General features: G+C 42.0%; 1 protein-coding gene across 2 annotated transcripts in view; it reads left to right on the forward strand.

Annotated features, from left to right (window-relative positions):
* pam (peptidylglycine alpha-amidating monooxygenase) overlaps nucleotides 1-15,745 on the forward strand; it is a 126,260-nt gene that overhangs the window by 98,014 nt on the left and 12,501 nt on the right. For both annotated transcript variants that reach the window (XM_080046837.1, XM_080046838.1), the window contains one exon: nucleotides 6,979-7,038. In XM_080046837.1, coding sequence (XP_079902963.1) covers nucleotides 6,979-7,038 — 60 coding nt within the window. The remainder of the gene's footprint in view (nucleotides 1-6,978; nucleotides 7,039-15,745) is intronic.

The raw sequence follows: 15,745 nt of genomic DNA on the forward strand, positions 1-15,745 counted from the left end.
CCGGCATTGTAATTGACTTGTATGAAATAAAATAAAATGTGAAAAACTGGCTGTGCAAAAATATAGGAACCCTTGTGGTTTTGTTGATTTTAATGCCTGTAACAGCATGTAAAACTGATGACTTTAAACACAAAGTTGGTTGGATTATGTTGTTAAGCCTTGAACCTCATAGAAATGTCTGTTTAATCATGAGAAAATGTATTTTAGGTGCCTAAATGCAAGTTGCACTTCTCTTTGACTCTCTGCTGAAGTGAGACAGAATGGGATCATCAAAACAGCTCCCAAAAGATCTGAAAAACAAAGATTGTTCATTGTCATGGTTTAGGGGAAGGCTACAAGAAGCTTTCCCAAAGGTTTCAATTGTCAATTTCGACTGTAGGGAACGTTGTCAGGAAATGGAAGGACACAGGCATAGTGGCAGTTAAACCCAGGCATGGCAGACCAAGAAAAAAACAGGAGCGGCATAGATGGAGGATTGTGAGAATGGTTGCACACAACCCACAGATCACCTCCAAAGACCTGCAAGAACATCTGGCTGCAGATTGTGTATCTGTACATCGTTCAACAATTCAGCGCAATTTGCACCAAAACATCTGCTTTTTATAAAGACCAAATAACTTAATTTTTGTCTCATCAGTCCAAAGCATTTTCTTCCAATATGAAGCTGGCTTGTCTAAATGAGCTTTTGCATACTCCATGCAACTGTATCTGTGGCGTGGGCGCAGAAAGGGCTTCCTTCTCATCACCCGGCCATACAGATGTTTTGGTGCAAATTGCACTGAATTGTTGAACGATGTACAGATGCACCATCTGCAGCCAGATGTTCTTGCAGGTCTTTGGAGGTGATCTTTGGGTTGTGTGCAACCATTCTCATAATCCGCCGCATATGCCGCTCTTGTACTTTTCTTGGTCTGCTAGACCTGGGTTTAACTGCAACTGTGCCTGTGTCCTTCCATTCCCTGACAACGTTCCTTACAGTAGAAATTGACAATTGAAACCTTTGGGAAAGCTTCTTGTAGCCTTCCCCTGAACCATGACGATGAATCATCTTTGTTTTTAAGATCTTTTGGGAGCTGTTTTGATGATCGCATTCTGTCTCACTTCTGCAGAGAGTCAAAGAGAAGTGGAACTTGCATTTAGGCACCTAAACTACCTTTTATCATGATTAAACAGATTCAGATTCAGATTCAGTCTTTATTGTCATTGTGCAAACAGTACAACGAAATTAGGGTGGTGCTCACCACCCACAGTGCAAATTAGCATACATGCATACACAGACAACAATAGGCAACAATAATTTAATAACTATGCTAAATAAAAAATCTGAGTGTCTGTTTAAGAAAAAAAATAAATTATTAAAAATAGAGGATTTCATATGTCCAGTAGGAGACGGGGGGAGGGGGGGGGGGGGGGTTCAGGCATTTAATAGGCGAATAGCCCAGGGGTAAAAGGTATTCCGTAGCCTGTTTGTTCAGCTCCCAAGGGACCTGTATCTCCTACCGGAAGGGAGGAGTTGGAAATGGCTGTGGCCGGGGTGGGATGGGTCAGCCATGATGCTCCTTGCCCTATTTAGTCCACGGGAGGTTGCAATGTCCTCCAAGGAGGGCAGGGGGCAGCCAATGATTTTTCCTGCTGTCTTTATAACCCCCTGTAGGGTTTTCCTATCTTTGGCTGCGCAGTTTGCGTACCACACTGTTATGCCATACCCAAGAACGCTTTCAATGACAGAGTGGTAGAAGGTCTGCAGCAGCTTAGTCTCCACCTGGCATTTTCTCAACAGTCTTAGAAAATAAAGCCTCTACTGAGCCTTACCAACCACCGCAGCCGTGTTGGTGTGCCAGGTTAGGTCCTTACTGACCTGCACCCCCAGAAACTTAAAGGAGGAGACCCTCTCCACGCCGACCCCATCTATCTGCAGAGGGGCGAGGTCACCTCTCGTCCTGCTCCAGTCGAACACCATCTCCTTGGTTTTGCTGGTGTTCAGCAGGAGGTTATTAGCTGAACACCAAGCTGTGAGCCTCTGGACTTCCTCCCTGTACGCTGACTCGTCACTGTTGGAGATCAGACCCATCACTGTATACAGTATCTCACAAAAGTGAGTACACCCCTAACATTTCTTCAAATATTTCATTATATCTTTCCATGTGACAACACTGAATAAATGACACTTTGATACAATGTCAAGTAGTCAGTGTACAGCTTGTACAACAGTGTAAATTTACTGTCCCCTCAAAATAACTCGACACACAGCCATTAATGTCTAAACTGCTGGCAACAAAAGTGAGTACACCCCTTAGAAAAAATGTCCAAATTGGGCCCAAAGTGTCAATATTTTGTTTTGCCATCATTATTTTCTAGCACTGCCTTAACCCTCTTGGGCATGTAGTTCACTAGAGCTTCACAGGTTGCAACTGGAACCCTCTTCTACCCATTCATGACGACATCAAGGAGCTGGTGGATATTAGAGTCCTTGCGCTCCTCCATCTCCCGTTTTAGGATGCCCCAAAGATGCTCAATAGGGTTTAAGACTGGAGACATGCTTGGCCAGTCCATAACCTTTACCCTCAGCTTCTTTAGCAAGCCAGTGGTCGTTCGGAGGGGTGTTTGGGGTCGTTATCATGTTGCAGTACTGCCCTGCGGCCCAGTTTATGAAGGGAGGGGATCATGCTCTGCTTCAGTATGTCACAGTACATGTTAGAATTCAATGAACTGTAGATCCCCAGTGCTGGCAGCACTCATGCAGCCCCAGACCATGACACTCCAACCACCATGCTTGACTCTAGGCAAGACACACTTGTCTTTGTACTCCTCACCTGGTTGCCGCTCCACACTCTTAACACCATCTGAACCAAATAAATGTATTTTGGTCTCATCAGACCACAGGACATGGTTGCAGTAATCCATGTCCGTAGTCTGTTTCTCTTCAGCAAACTTTTTGTGGGGTTTCTTGTGCATCATCTTTAGAATAGGCTTCCTTCTGGGATGACAGCCATGCAGACCAGTATGATGCAGAGTGCGGCGTATGGTCTGAGCACTGACAGGTTGACCCCCCACCCCTTCAAGCCCTGCAGCAATGCTGGCAGCACTCATACGTCTATTTTCCAAAGCCAACCTCTGTGTACGACGCTGACCATGTGCACTCAACCTTCGTAAACTGGGCCGCAGGGTGGTATTGCAACATGATAACGACCCCAAACACACCTCCAAGACGACCAGTGGCTTGCTAAAAAAGCTGAGGGTAAAGGTTATGGCCTGGCCAAGCATGTCTCCAGACCTAAACCCTATTGAGCATCTTTGGGGCATCCTCAAACGGAAGGTGGAGGAGCGCAAGGTCTTTAATATCCACAAGCTCTGTGATGCTGTCATAAATGGGTGGAAGAGGGTTCCAGTTGCAACCTGTGAAGCTCTAGTGAACTACATGCCCAAGAGGGTTAAGGCAGTGCTGGAAAATAATGGTGGCCACACAAAATATTTACACTTTGGGCCCAATTTGTAATTTTTTTCTAAGGGGTGTACTCACTTTTGTTGCCAGCAGTTTAGACATTAATGGCTGTGTGTTGAGTTATTTTGAGGGGACAGTAAATTTACACTGTTATACAAGCTGTACACTGACTACTTGACATTGTATCAAAGTGTCATTTATTCAGTGTTGTCCCATGGAAAGATATAAAGAAAAATGTGAAGAAATGTGAGGGGTGTACTCACTTTTGTGAGATACTGTATATATATATATACATATATATATATATATATATATATATATATATATATATACAATCATATGAAAAAGTTTGGGAACCCCTCTCAGCCGGCATTATAATTGACTCTGCTTTCACAAAAAAAAGATAAAAGTGGTATGTCTTTAATTTACCAGGAACAGCTAAGTACTGGGATGTTTTCCAAACAAAGATTTTTTGAAAAGCAGTATTTGGTTGTATGAAATAAAATAAAATGTGAAAAACTGGCTGTGCAAAAATATGGGTACCCTTGTGGTTTTGTTGATTTTAATACCTGTAACAGCATGTAAAACTGATGACTTTAAACGCAAAGTTGGTTGGATTATGTTGTTAAGCCTTGAACCTCATAGAAATGTCTGTTTAATCATGAGAAAATGTATTTTAGGTGCCTAAATGCAAGTTGCACTTCTCTTTGACTCTCTGCTGAAGTGAGACAGAATGGGATCATCAAAACAGCTCCCAAAAAATCTTAAAAACAAAGATTATTCATTGTCATGGTTTAGGGGAAGGCTACAAGAAGCTTTCCCAAAGGTTTCAATTGTCAATTTCTACTGTAAGGAACGTTGTCAGGGAATGGAAGGACACAGGCACAGTTGCAGTTAAACCCAGGTCTAGCAGACCAAGAAAAGTACAAGAGCGGCATATGCGGCGGATTGTGAGAATGGTTGCACACAACCCAAATATCACCTCCAAAGACCTGCAAGAACATCTGGCTGCAGATTGTGTATCACATGGTTCTACAATTCAGTGCAATTTGCACCAAAACATCTGTATGGCCGGGTGATGAGAAGGAAGCCCTTTCTGCGCCCACGCCACAGATACAGTTGCATGGAGTATGCAAAAGCTCATTTAGACAAGCCAGCTTCATATTGGAAGAAAATTCTTTGGACTGATGAGACAAAAATTAAGTTATTTGGTCTTTATAAAAAGCAGATGTTTTGGTGCAAATTGCGCTGAATTGTTGAACGATGTACAGATACACAATCTGCAGCCAGATGTTCTTGCAGGCCTTTGGAGGTGATCTGTGGGTTGTGTGCAACCAGGGCTGTACAGTGCGACAGTTTTGATCGCATTTGCTACTGAAATTGATCACGTGCGATGATGAATACAAGTACACTCGCACGAGTGCTAATGAGCAGATGCTGTCTGTTTGAGACACAGAGGAGTGCTGCACAACACTGCTTAGAGGGCTCTACATTAACACTCTCCAAATTCGGGTAAATGTAGTCTTAGGCAAGTAAGTTATTGAGTCCACCCTCCACTTTGGCTGGTGAAAGATGTGTGCTCGGGACCTAGCGTCTACACTTCACCAACGGTAATAACCGGAAGGAGACGGCACGCAGTTAAGTTAGCGCGTGTGCAAACAAAACATTTCCTGTGCGCCTTCACATTAAAAGCATGTTACTAGCCAAACGTGAGTTGACTTTTTTGAAGCCGGTAAGAACAGGAAGTTCGTGCTTCACAGCCCTGCAGTGCGCTAGCTTGAAAATCAACTGCTTCAGCTGCAGAGAGCAGTCAACAACAGTAGTCTATTTAAACAAAGTTTGAAATAACTGATAAGCCACTGAAGAACTACTCCCAACACATTCACAACAACCTATTTAACTTATCCTAAATTGTACCAATATGTATACTTATTTATTTAATAGGCTATATGTTTTAAAGTTAGGTTTTAATTAACAGAAGGACATTTACCAAAAATGTTTATTATTATGAATATAATAATGATATGTATATACAAAAAATATATAGATATTAATTTTATGGGGAGAAATATTTCTGAATCAGCAAAAAATTGCAATTGGCAGGCAGGTTAGATTATTTTGTCTAAATTACAATCAGTGCACCCCTATTAATTTTTCTACAATTATTACTGCACACACTAGGATATGACATTAATTGAGAGTTTCAAATGAGACCAAGATGACAGGCTAAAAGGTAATTAGAGCGAAATGCATGGGTTAAGGTTATGCAAGTTTTCGATCATACTTTGTGTGCTACTGAATTTATTTTTGTGCTACTGATTTTTTTTGCTTGCTAGCACCAGTGCTACCACCTAAAAAAATAAGCGTACAGCCCTGTGTGCAACCATTCTCACAATCCTCCACCTATGGCGCTCCTGTTTTTTTCATGGTCTGCCATGCCTGGGTTTAACTGCCACTATACCTGTGTCCTTCCATTTCCTGACAACGTTCCCTACAGTCGAAATTGACAATTGAAACCTTTGGGAAAGCTTCTTGTAGTCTTCCCGTAAACCATGACAATGAACAATCTTTGTTTTTCAGATCTTTTGGGAGCTGTTTTGATGATCCCATTCTGTCTCACTTCAGCAGAGAGTCAAAGAGAAGTGCAACTTGCATTTAGGCACCTAAAATACATTTTCTCATGATTAAACAGACATTTCTATGAGGTTCAAGGCTTAACAACATAATCCAACCAACTTTGTGTTTAAAGTCATCAGTTTTACATGCTGTTACAGGCATTAAAATCAACAAAACCACAAGGGTTCCTATATTTTTGCACAGCCAGTTTTTCACATTTTATTTTATTTCATACAACCAAATACTGCTTTTCAAAAAATCTTTGTTTGGAAAACATCCCAGTACTTAGCTGTTCCTGGTAAATTAAAGACATACCACTTTTATAATTTGTTTTGTGAAAGCAGAGTCAATTATAATGCCGGCTGAGAGGGGTTCCCAAACTTTTTCATATGACTGTATATATAGCTATATATATTTTTTTTTTTTTTTTCATATGTTTGAAAAGCAGGTGTTAAACTGTTGCACACAGACGGCCACAGTTATTGTGGAGGAGACATAAAAGACAACGGATAAAGGTTTCTTTCTGCTTTTGTTATGTTTGGATTGACAGAAACACAAATAATCCAGACATTTCGCCCATCCAACTATGACCATCTGGAGTTTATGGATGAGTTAAATCTTATCTGTAGCCACTCACAAGAAAGACACAATACCTGCCGGGACAAAAGGCATTTCCTCCCGCCTGGGTCGTTCAAGCGCACTGTAACTGCTGTATTTCTGCTGGCGTCTCCCACTTGCGTCATTTGCCCATTTACACTTAGTTGATCACACACAGAACAAACCACCAACAAACAAACCAAAAGGACAACTTTTAGAATGCTCACGCAGTTTAGCAGTATTTATTTATGATCTTAGTAGATCAACCCCTCAGTATTTTGTTGGCTTTCCTGTAAATATTGCTTGATATTGCTGTTTTGCAGAACAATGTGAGGTGAAAAGTGAACCCAGCTCTGTTGGAGGGATCTTGGGAAAATTAAGAGGTAAGTAATTTCTGAAACTTTACTTCTAATACTTATTATTTATATATTCATGTTGTGTGTTAACCTGTCTTGGACCTGGGTAGGGTTCTCATCCCCCTGCACACACTTGCATGTGACCTGATTCTGACAGATTCTTTCATTAATGTGAACTATAAATGTTCTTTTTTAAATAAGCAAGCCAATGCTGGTAATATACCAACCAGCATTGGCAACTTCCATGCAAACTCTGTTTTTCTATTTAAAAGTCTGCCAATGTATGTCGAACCTTAACATCATTATATTGATGTATTACTAAGCATTGCTTAGGTGCTGTGAACTGTAACTGTAGGTCACACCTCTGTAATATGTTAGGCCTATAATTGTTAACCATTGGTGAAAAGTAACAAAGTACATTGACTCAACGACAGGTAATAAGCTTGACCTATTAATATGTGTCGATGGAAGTTTGTGGGAGAATTTGTATCAGCTCCTTCAGTGACAGACTGATCCACCGCGCTGTGTAAGAGAGATACTTTTCTCCCTGCAGCACTCACACTGCTGTCAGCAATGTTGAACTGTCTGTTTACTCAGTATATTAGTGTTTACTGTCACTTGCCTTTTTGATGTTTACATAGGTTACTATATGCATCCATGCTGACAGTGGTGTAAAGTACTTAAAGTGGACCTATTATACTTTTCGACTTTTATGACCTATAAACGTTGTTATAATGATTTATAGTCATGTTTAACCATACTAGCGTATCAAATAATTACGTACATGCATTTAGACGTATTCCCTGCTGACCGTCTGGGGTGGCTGTGCAGAGCGCTAAACACTAGGGCAGCCGGTCGAGAAATCACGTGTTCAAATCGGTTCAAATTTCCTGCCATCGTGTCGTCACGATTCCGGATTTTTCCACATATGGTAATGCTGCAACCTTGCTGGCGCGCTCCGGCCATGCCCCCACCTTCCTGCTCTCAAATCTGCCCGCACGCTGCTGAAAATGTTCCGGAAGGAAGCTAACCAATCACAACGGAGTGGGGTTTGCAGGAGGGGGGGGAGGGGGCGAAAAAGCACAAAGCCGAGTGTGGAGAGAGACTGCTGTGCTCGCTCAGATGAGAGGAAGAGTTTCCCGAAAATCTACATGTTTTTTTTTTATGTGATTTGTGTCAGGTTGCTCTATAGCAGTTTTTAACAAGAAATTAAGACCAGAAAAGTAGTATACTAGGAGATCTTTACAGTGCCTGCGAGTAACTTTTTTATTTTGTAATTCACATATTTATTAAATGTTCACAGGTGGTATTTGGTCACAGGATTCAGGGACACATGATAAAAATTCATAATACAAAATCATATATTTCATGGCTTCAATATTATTGTTTTCATGGCGACATATATAAAAAATAAGAAAGAAATAAGAAAACTAAAAATGTGAGAAATACTTCACCCATGTGGAGTCGGCGTTCTATCATTACAAAATCGCCACCGTAACACAACAAATGAGGTTTTTCTTCTCTCAGTCTTCCCCCAGTCCTCCCATGGCCCGGCTGTCCTGCCGGTCCTAACTCCATGGGATGTCACATGGGAAAACGTAGGGTCAGACAGTGAGACCACAAAACACTCCTTCTACCCCTTCTCAGGCTAGGATGAACAGCTACTGTGGCTCAGTTGGTAGAGCGGGTCGGCCGATGATCAAAGGGTTGGAGGTTCGATCCCCGCCCTGCCACCTGTGTCATAGTTGTTGGCTGTGTCTAGATTCAGAGACCACGCACTTGGTAGGACGCAGTCTCGCGGTCTATGAAGGCTATAGCCTTTTAAGGCCGGTTTTAAGGCCAACGAGCCTTGTTAAACGAGACGGTCTCCGCAGGTCTCCGTTTACGAGCATTTCCGGTTTACGTAACCTTGCGTGACGACTCGCCGCTCCTGTGCTGCCTAGCAACCCTGATTGCTGCCAACGGAGACAGCCCTGTCAGCGGAGGAAAAAAGAAAAATAAGTTGTCTACCAGACGAAAAGAAAAAAAAGTACAAGAAAAAAAGAAAGGATGATAAAAGTTAAGAAGATGGAGCAACACGTTGCTGTTTTGTTATTTTTTATTTTATTTTATGCAATCTCTGAAAAAAACGCAATGAATCTTGGGATATGTTGGGCCACGAAGGATACATCTGATGCAGCCTTCAAAACTGCTTCAAAACCGTGAAACGAAGGCTGCATTTCACGACCGCATATGAGGAGCCTTGCAAGGAGCCTTGCAAATGGGACAGCCTTTGCGCGCCGCTATGACGCAATCGGTCTTCAAATGCAGCCTACGAGGCCGGTTCCAAGACCGCAACCCCTGAATCAAGACACAGCCGTTGTGTCCTTGGGCAAGACACTTCACCCACCTTGCCTCGTGTGAATGTCGATAGTTAGCCTGCTATCGGTGTATGAATGTGTGTGTGAATGGGAACAGGTCTCCCTTGCAAAAGAGTCTTCGGACTCAATGGGATTTACCTGTATAAATAAAGGTTAAAAAAAAAAAAAAAAAAAAAAAGCTCTCCAAACACTTTGCACATCTATACTACACAGGATCCCAGATTTCAACACACCTTCAAACCGCCACCAGTGAAGCAGGTGGCGGTTTGAAGCAGGTAAATATAAAGCATATTTATTTCCCTTTCTTCTCCCCTCAGTGTGCCATGGTCAGACCCCACAAGCAAAATCAGGCCAATGACAAAAACTAAATACATTTGTTACCATGGAACCGGTGAAGTTAGCTGCCTTTGCAGTTATAACTGTATTAATTTGGGTCACTGTCCACCTTTATGTGGTCCCAAAACCCTTCCCAAGAGGACACCCCTCCCCCGAATTGTCACTAATGGCGCTTTTCCACCGCATGGTATCAGCTCAACTCGACTCGACTCAACTCGCATTTTTGGCGTTTCCACCACAATTTCATGGTACCTGGTACCTGGTAGCGGCTGCTTTTTTGGTATCGCCTCGCTCTAGGTTCCAAGCGAGCTGAGCCGATGCTAAAAGGTGACGTCGGCAGACGGCCGGCCACTGATTGGCCAGAGACTATTGTCTGGCCAATCAGTGGCCGGCCGTCTGCCGACGCTTCTGATTGGCCAGAGACTACCGGCTTCATTCTGTTGTTTATTCTCCCCAATTCTCCGGGACTTTTGAGTGTATTTACGCCGCGTGCAGCCTACTCTGCCTCTCTTTCATTTGATTTGCATCACAGATCCGATTTTTTTTTCCATATATTCGCTAAGCTCACCCAGTGTTGGTTGTTGGGGAAGTTACTTTTAACATACGAGAGGAGACATGTAGGGCAGCTAGCAGCTAGGCTAAATAGAATATAGTAGCCAGCTGGGACAGACATGATAGCGAGCGATTACATTACAAGCCTCGGACTGAACTGATTACCTCAATAAAATATTCAGGCTGAGACACGGCTTGCATTTGAAAACACGTATCCTGAATCAAGCACTAAACAGTCAACTTTATCATGCCCGTGTTTACGTGCATAGGGATGTACGTGACGCATCCCTACAGCTGACTGTGTGGCAGAGTCACACATCGGGACAACAACCATCCCTTTTAATGGCCCGTAGCAATATTCTTCTACTTCTTCTAGCAAACAGATACAAGGGGGGTATTTCTTAAACATTTTTCATCCGTGTTTTTGGCGGTTGGTTCAGTTAATAGTGCAACAACTGCTCGTAATTTCTGCTTTGCTACTTTGCTCCGGAGTAGGCTTTCAGCCCCTTACGACAACCCCGCCCACGTTCAGGAGGTACTATTTGCGGTGGAAAACGACCCGTGCTGCTACCAAACCAAGTTGAACTGAGTCGAGTTGAGTCGAGTCGAGCTACATGTGCGGTGGAAAAGCGCCATTAGACCCTGTTTCCACCTGGGATTAACATCTGATTTTGGTAATCTGGTTACAAGTAGACAGCTCTCAGTCCGTTTGTTCACACTTGTATTTTCAAATGTGACTTCTTTGTCTACTTGTGATCCGATTCCATTTACCCGCGCTGTATTTAAATCAACACGTAGGCCTACATCATTTCCGTTTGCATTGCTGTTTTTAACCGGTGGGGTTTAAACAGGTAAACATGCAGGGCTGTACAGTGCCACAGTTTTAATCGCATTTTCTATTAAAATGCATTACGTGCGAAGATAATTACAAGTCTAGGTTGACGAGATATGCTACTGTCTCATTTAGACAAGGAGGAGCGATGCACAACACTGCTTAGAGGGCTCTACATTAACACTCGCCAAATACGGGTAAATATCATAGATAGTATATAAAAGTAAAAACTCTTAGGCAAGTAAGTTATTACACCACTTTGGGCTGCAGTTGAGTAGGAGGTCCCTAATTTGGACAAAAGTCACATTGGTGTTCCCACTACAAAATGAATGTGGACACATCGGACACAAGAGACATAAACCACCTCTGAATGTGTTTTTTGTGATCCGATCTCAATGCGTCTTGAGAGTGTTTTCACCTGTAGTTAGAGCTTTATTCATGTGGTCGAATCACAAAAATCAGATGTTAAAGATAAGTGGAAACGGGGTCTTAATCGGTTCAACATGCATTCACAAGATACAGTTTCAGTCATTGCATTGGCCCATTCTTCAACTTGTGGGGCCTTTGGTATCTTCCAGTGTCTTAAAATAACACAGCAAGCCGTTACTATACCTACAATAATTACAGAAAACTCACACTTCGATACGTTAGGTATTTGAGATGTGTCCCCTAGTAGACAGAGCTCTGGGCTTAAAGGAATTTCTGAACCAAACCAATTACTTAAAATAAAGAGAATCTCAGTCCAGAGAGGCCTGACCATAGCACACTCCCAGATACAATGGAGAAAAGTACCAATTTCAGTTTTACATTTCCAGCCTAGGTTATCATTCAATAGTTTCATTCTGTGGAGTTTAGAAGGAGTATAATAGTATCTATCTTGTATTGTGTGAGCTTTCCCCTCGCCTCCCTCACATATTTACCACAATCAGCCAAAATATTTGCCCAGTTGTCACACTTAATTTCTCCGCCTATATTTCTCTGCCAAATCGATCTCATAATATTTTAAGCATTACACATAGAAGCATTAGCAGTCTTGTAAAATTGGAAGGCTTTACATTTTTCTGGTGGTAGTTTCATATAATTCATGACATTATTATCAGCAACACTGTATGGCTTAGAACTAATACAGCTCCGTATCTGCAAGTATTTCCGACAGTGATTTCCCACCAGGTTAAATCGCTCTAAAAGTTAATTGTATGATAACAGCATCCCGTCCTCAAATAAATCGCTAATAGTACATACACCTCTGGAGTGCCACTGTTTCCAGTACACAGATGTTTTCCGATGCGGACATCAGGGTTATGCCATAATGATGAATATTCTTGTACAGTATGTTTAAATTTAAAGATTTTATGGACTTTAATCCAAACATCCTTTTAATGGAAAAGTACGGGGTTTTTGATATTGGACCTTTTTTTGAGATATAACCTCAATAGGATTGAAGAGTGAGCATATCTCCCTTTCAATATCCATCCAGGCTGCATTATTTTCTGTAACATGCCAATATCTTGCAATTTTAGCCATTTCCCACTTTTCTTTTTTTTTGTTTAAACATTTTATTGAAGAAAATGAGGCAGTATGGTATACATTCAGAAACAGTTACCGTTAGAGGCATTTTCAGTTTTTTCCAAATTATGATATCTTAACCCCTCCAATACCCACCCTCTTTCCCAGCTTCCTCAGCATAACAAAAATAAATAAAATAAAGACAGACAGACAGACAAGAGCAAACAGACAAGGACAGGATAGAACAGACAAGATAATTAAGCAAGTAAATAAATGATATAAAACAAAACCTTAAACAAAAAAGATACAAAGATTAAGTATAGTATTAAAGTATCTCAATATTGCGTTATGCAAATAATAGAATTGTTGCAGTACTTCACTTTTCCTTTTTTAAACATGTTTTACACCACAGTGTTCAAAATATGTCACTCCTGCAGGGTGGTGGACAGGCAGCAGCGCACAGATAATAATTTAATGCAAAGTAGTGTAATGTAATGTAAAGTATGTTTTGGGTTCTACTGTGCAATTTCCCTCGCAGGCAGACGGTCAAAATAGCTAATCAACGGTTGCCAGTGACAATGGAATTTATCCGAGCAGCCTCTCAAAGCAAATTTAATTTTTTCCAATTTTAAAAAGGACATGATGTCACGAAGCCAAGATTTAAATGATGGGGGGAGGCGGGATTACCATAAGAGCAAAATGCTCCTTCGAGCGATCAGAGAGGAGAAAGCAATTACATTGGATTGAGTATTTGTTGCAACATTTCCCTCCGGAAGTCTTCCAAAAATAGCTACATGAGGAGATGGTGGGATATGGATCTGCGCTATTTCAGAAATAACCTTAAAGAATGAATCCCAGAAAGTAAATAACTTAGGGCATGTCCAAAACATATGTGTAAGGTCACACGGTGAGAGCGAGCATCTATTACATTTGTCTTCAACCGTATCTGGGTAGATTTTAGAGAGCTTGGACTTGCTATAATGAATCCTGTGGAGCACTTTAAATTGAATGAGGCTAAGCCGCATACATGAAGAGGAAAGTTTGATATTTGTAAGGGCTTTACTCCAAAACTGATCAGAAAGGGTCACTTGTAGTTCGTCTTCCCAGTTCGATTTGATTTTTTCAATTGTTAATTCATTGGCTGGCAACAGTAGTTCATATAGATAGGAGACATGACCTTTAGGGGTGGTTTTAGCCAAGAGAACGTGGTCCATACCAGTTACGGTTGGGATAAGTGGGAATGCAGGCGAGTGAGTTCTTGCAAAATCCCGTAGTTGGAAATATCTAAAGAAATCCGAACTGGTTAATCCAAACATGGCTCGTAGCTGGTTGAAACTTGCAAATGACCCTCCCACATACAAATCTTTTAATGAACGCAGACCCCCTCTGCCCAGGAACGTAAAGCGCGGATCAATTCTGGCTGGTGCAAAGAGATGGTTTTTGCAGATGGGTGTTGATTGAGGAAGGGAAGACCACTTAAAATGTCCCCTTATTTGAGCCCAGATTTTCAGTGAGGCAACGACAAGGGGGTTAGACGTGTACTGTGAGTAAGGTAAGGGCAGGGTGCCGCATGCCAGAGCCTGCGGTGATGAAGATATACATGAATCAGATTCCAATTGGCACCAGCTGCTCTGTGGGGATGTAAACCAGAGTAAGAGTTTGTGCGCGTTTGCCGCCCAGTAATAAGATTGGAAGTTTGGTAAGCCAAGTCCACCTGAAGGTCTACTTCGCTGCATGGCAGCTTTGCAGATTCTAGGATGTTTACCCGCCCATATGAATTGAGAGATAACAGTCAATAGATTTGAAAAACGATCTAGGTAAAAAGATGGGAAGGCATTGGAAGAGGTATAGATAGCGAGGTAAAACGTTCATCTTAACTATTTGTACTCTCCCTGCTAGTGAAAGGGGTAAGTGGCTCCACCTTTGGAGGTCCAACTTAATTTTTGACGTGAGAGCTGCAAAGTTTTGTTCACGTAGGGACCTTATAGATCGTGTAATGACGACACCTAGGTATTTAAACTCTGAGCTGGAAAATTGGAACGGGATAGACGATGCTGGGATGTCCAAGGCTGGCTGATTAATTGGAAAACATTCACTTTTTTGAACATTTAATTTGTATCCCGAAAAAGTGCTGAAGGAGTTAAGGATTGATATGATCCGAGGAATACTAGATAACGGGTTCCTTACGTACAAAAGCAGGTCATCTGCGTAAAGGGAGACTTTGTGTTCTGTTCCCCATCGCTGGATGCCCAGAAAACCTCTTTCCATTTTAAGTGCTATCGAGAGTGGCTCTATGGCGATGGCGAAGAGAAGAGGGGAAAGCGGGCACCCCTGGCGCGTTCCACGTGAAAGGGGAAAAGACTTAGAACGAGTAGTATTTGTGCATACGGATGCTTGAGGAGAGGTGTAAAGCAATCGAATCCAAGATATAAAATTGCCTCCAAAGCCAAAACGCTGCAACGCAGTGAACAAGTAGGACCACTCCACCCTGTCGAAGGCTTTCTCGGCATCAAGGGACACGATCACTTCTGGGTCAGAAGGGGAGGGTGGGGTGTGGATGATGCCGAGAAGCCTTCTAATGTTGGTGAATGAGTGTCGTTGTCTAATGAACCCCGTCTGGTCTTCTGACACGATGGAGGTCATAACAGTCTCCAACCGACGTGAAATGGCCTTCGCAAGTATTTTAACATCAACAGACAGTAACGATATCGGACGGAAAGACGCACAGTTTAAGGGATCTTTGTCCTTTTTTAATATAAGAGAAATTGAGGCCTGGGTAAGGGTGGGTGGCAAGCAGCCCTGTTGGAGCGACTGTGTAAACATCCCTAGTAGTAATGGAGCCAATTTTTCTATACATTTTTTGAAAAATTCCACCGGAAATCCATCCGGTCCGGGTGATTTATTATTATTCATCAGTTTTATTGCTTCGGTAATCTCGTTAAGTTGCAAAGGGCTGTCCAGCATCTGTCTGTTATCCTCTGAAATCGCGGGTACGTCTAGTGCTGTGAAAAATTCAGACATATGAGCTTCATTATTGGAGGAATCCGACGTATAAAGCTGAGAATAGAATGTTTTAAAAACTTTATTAATTTCTACGGGGTCAGATGTAAGCGCGCCGGTATTAGTACGGATCTGAGTAATCTGGTTG

Source organism: Ammodytes marinus (assembly GCF_949987685.1).
Source record: "Ammodytes marinus genome assembly, chromosome: 18".
In the NCBI taxonomy this organism is placed as follows: domain Eukaryota; kingdom Metazoa; phylum Chordata; class Actinopteri; order Uranoscopiformes; family Ammodytidae; genus Ammodytes; species Ammodytes marinus.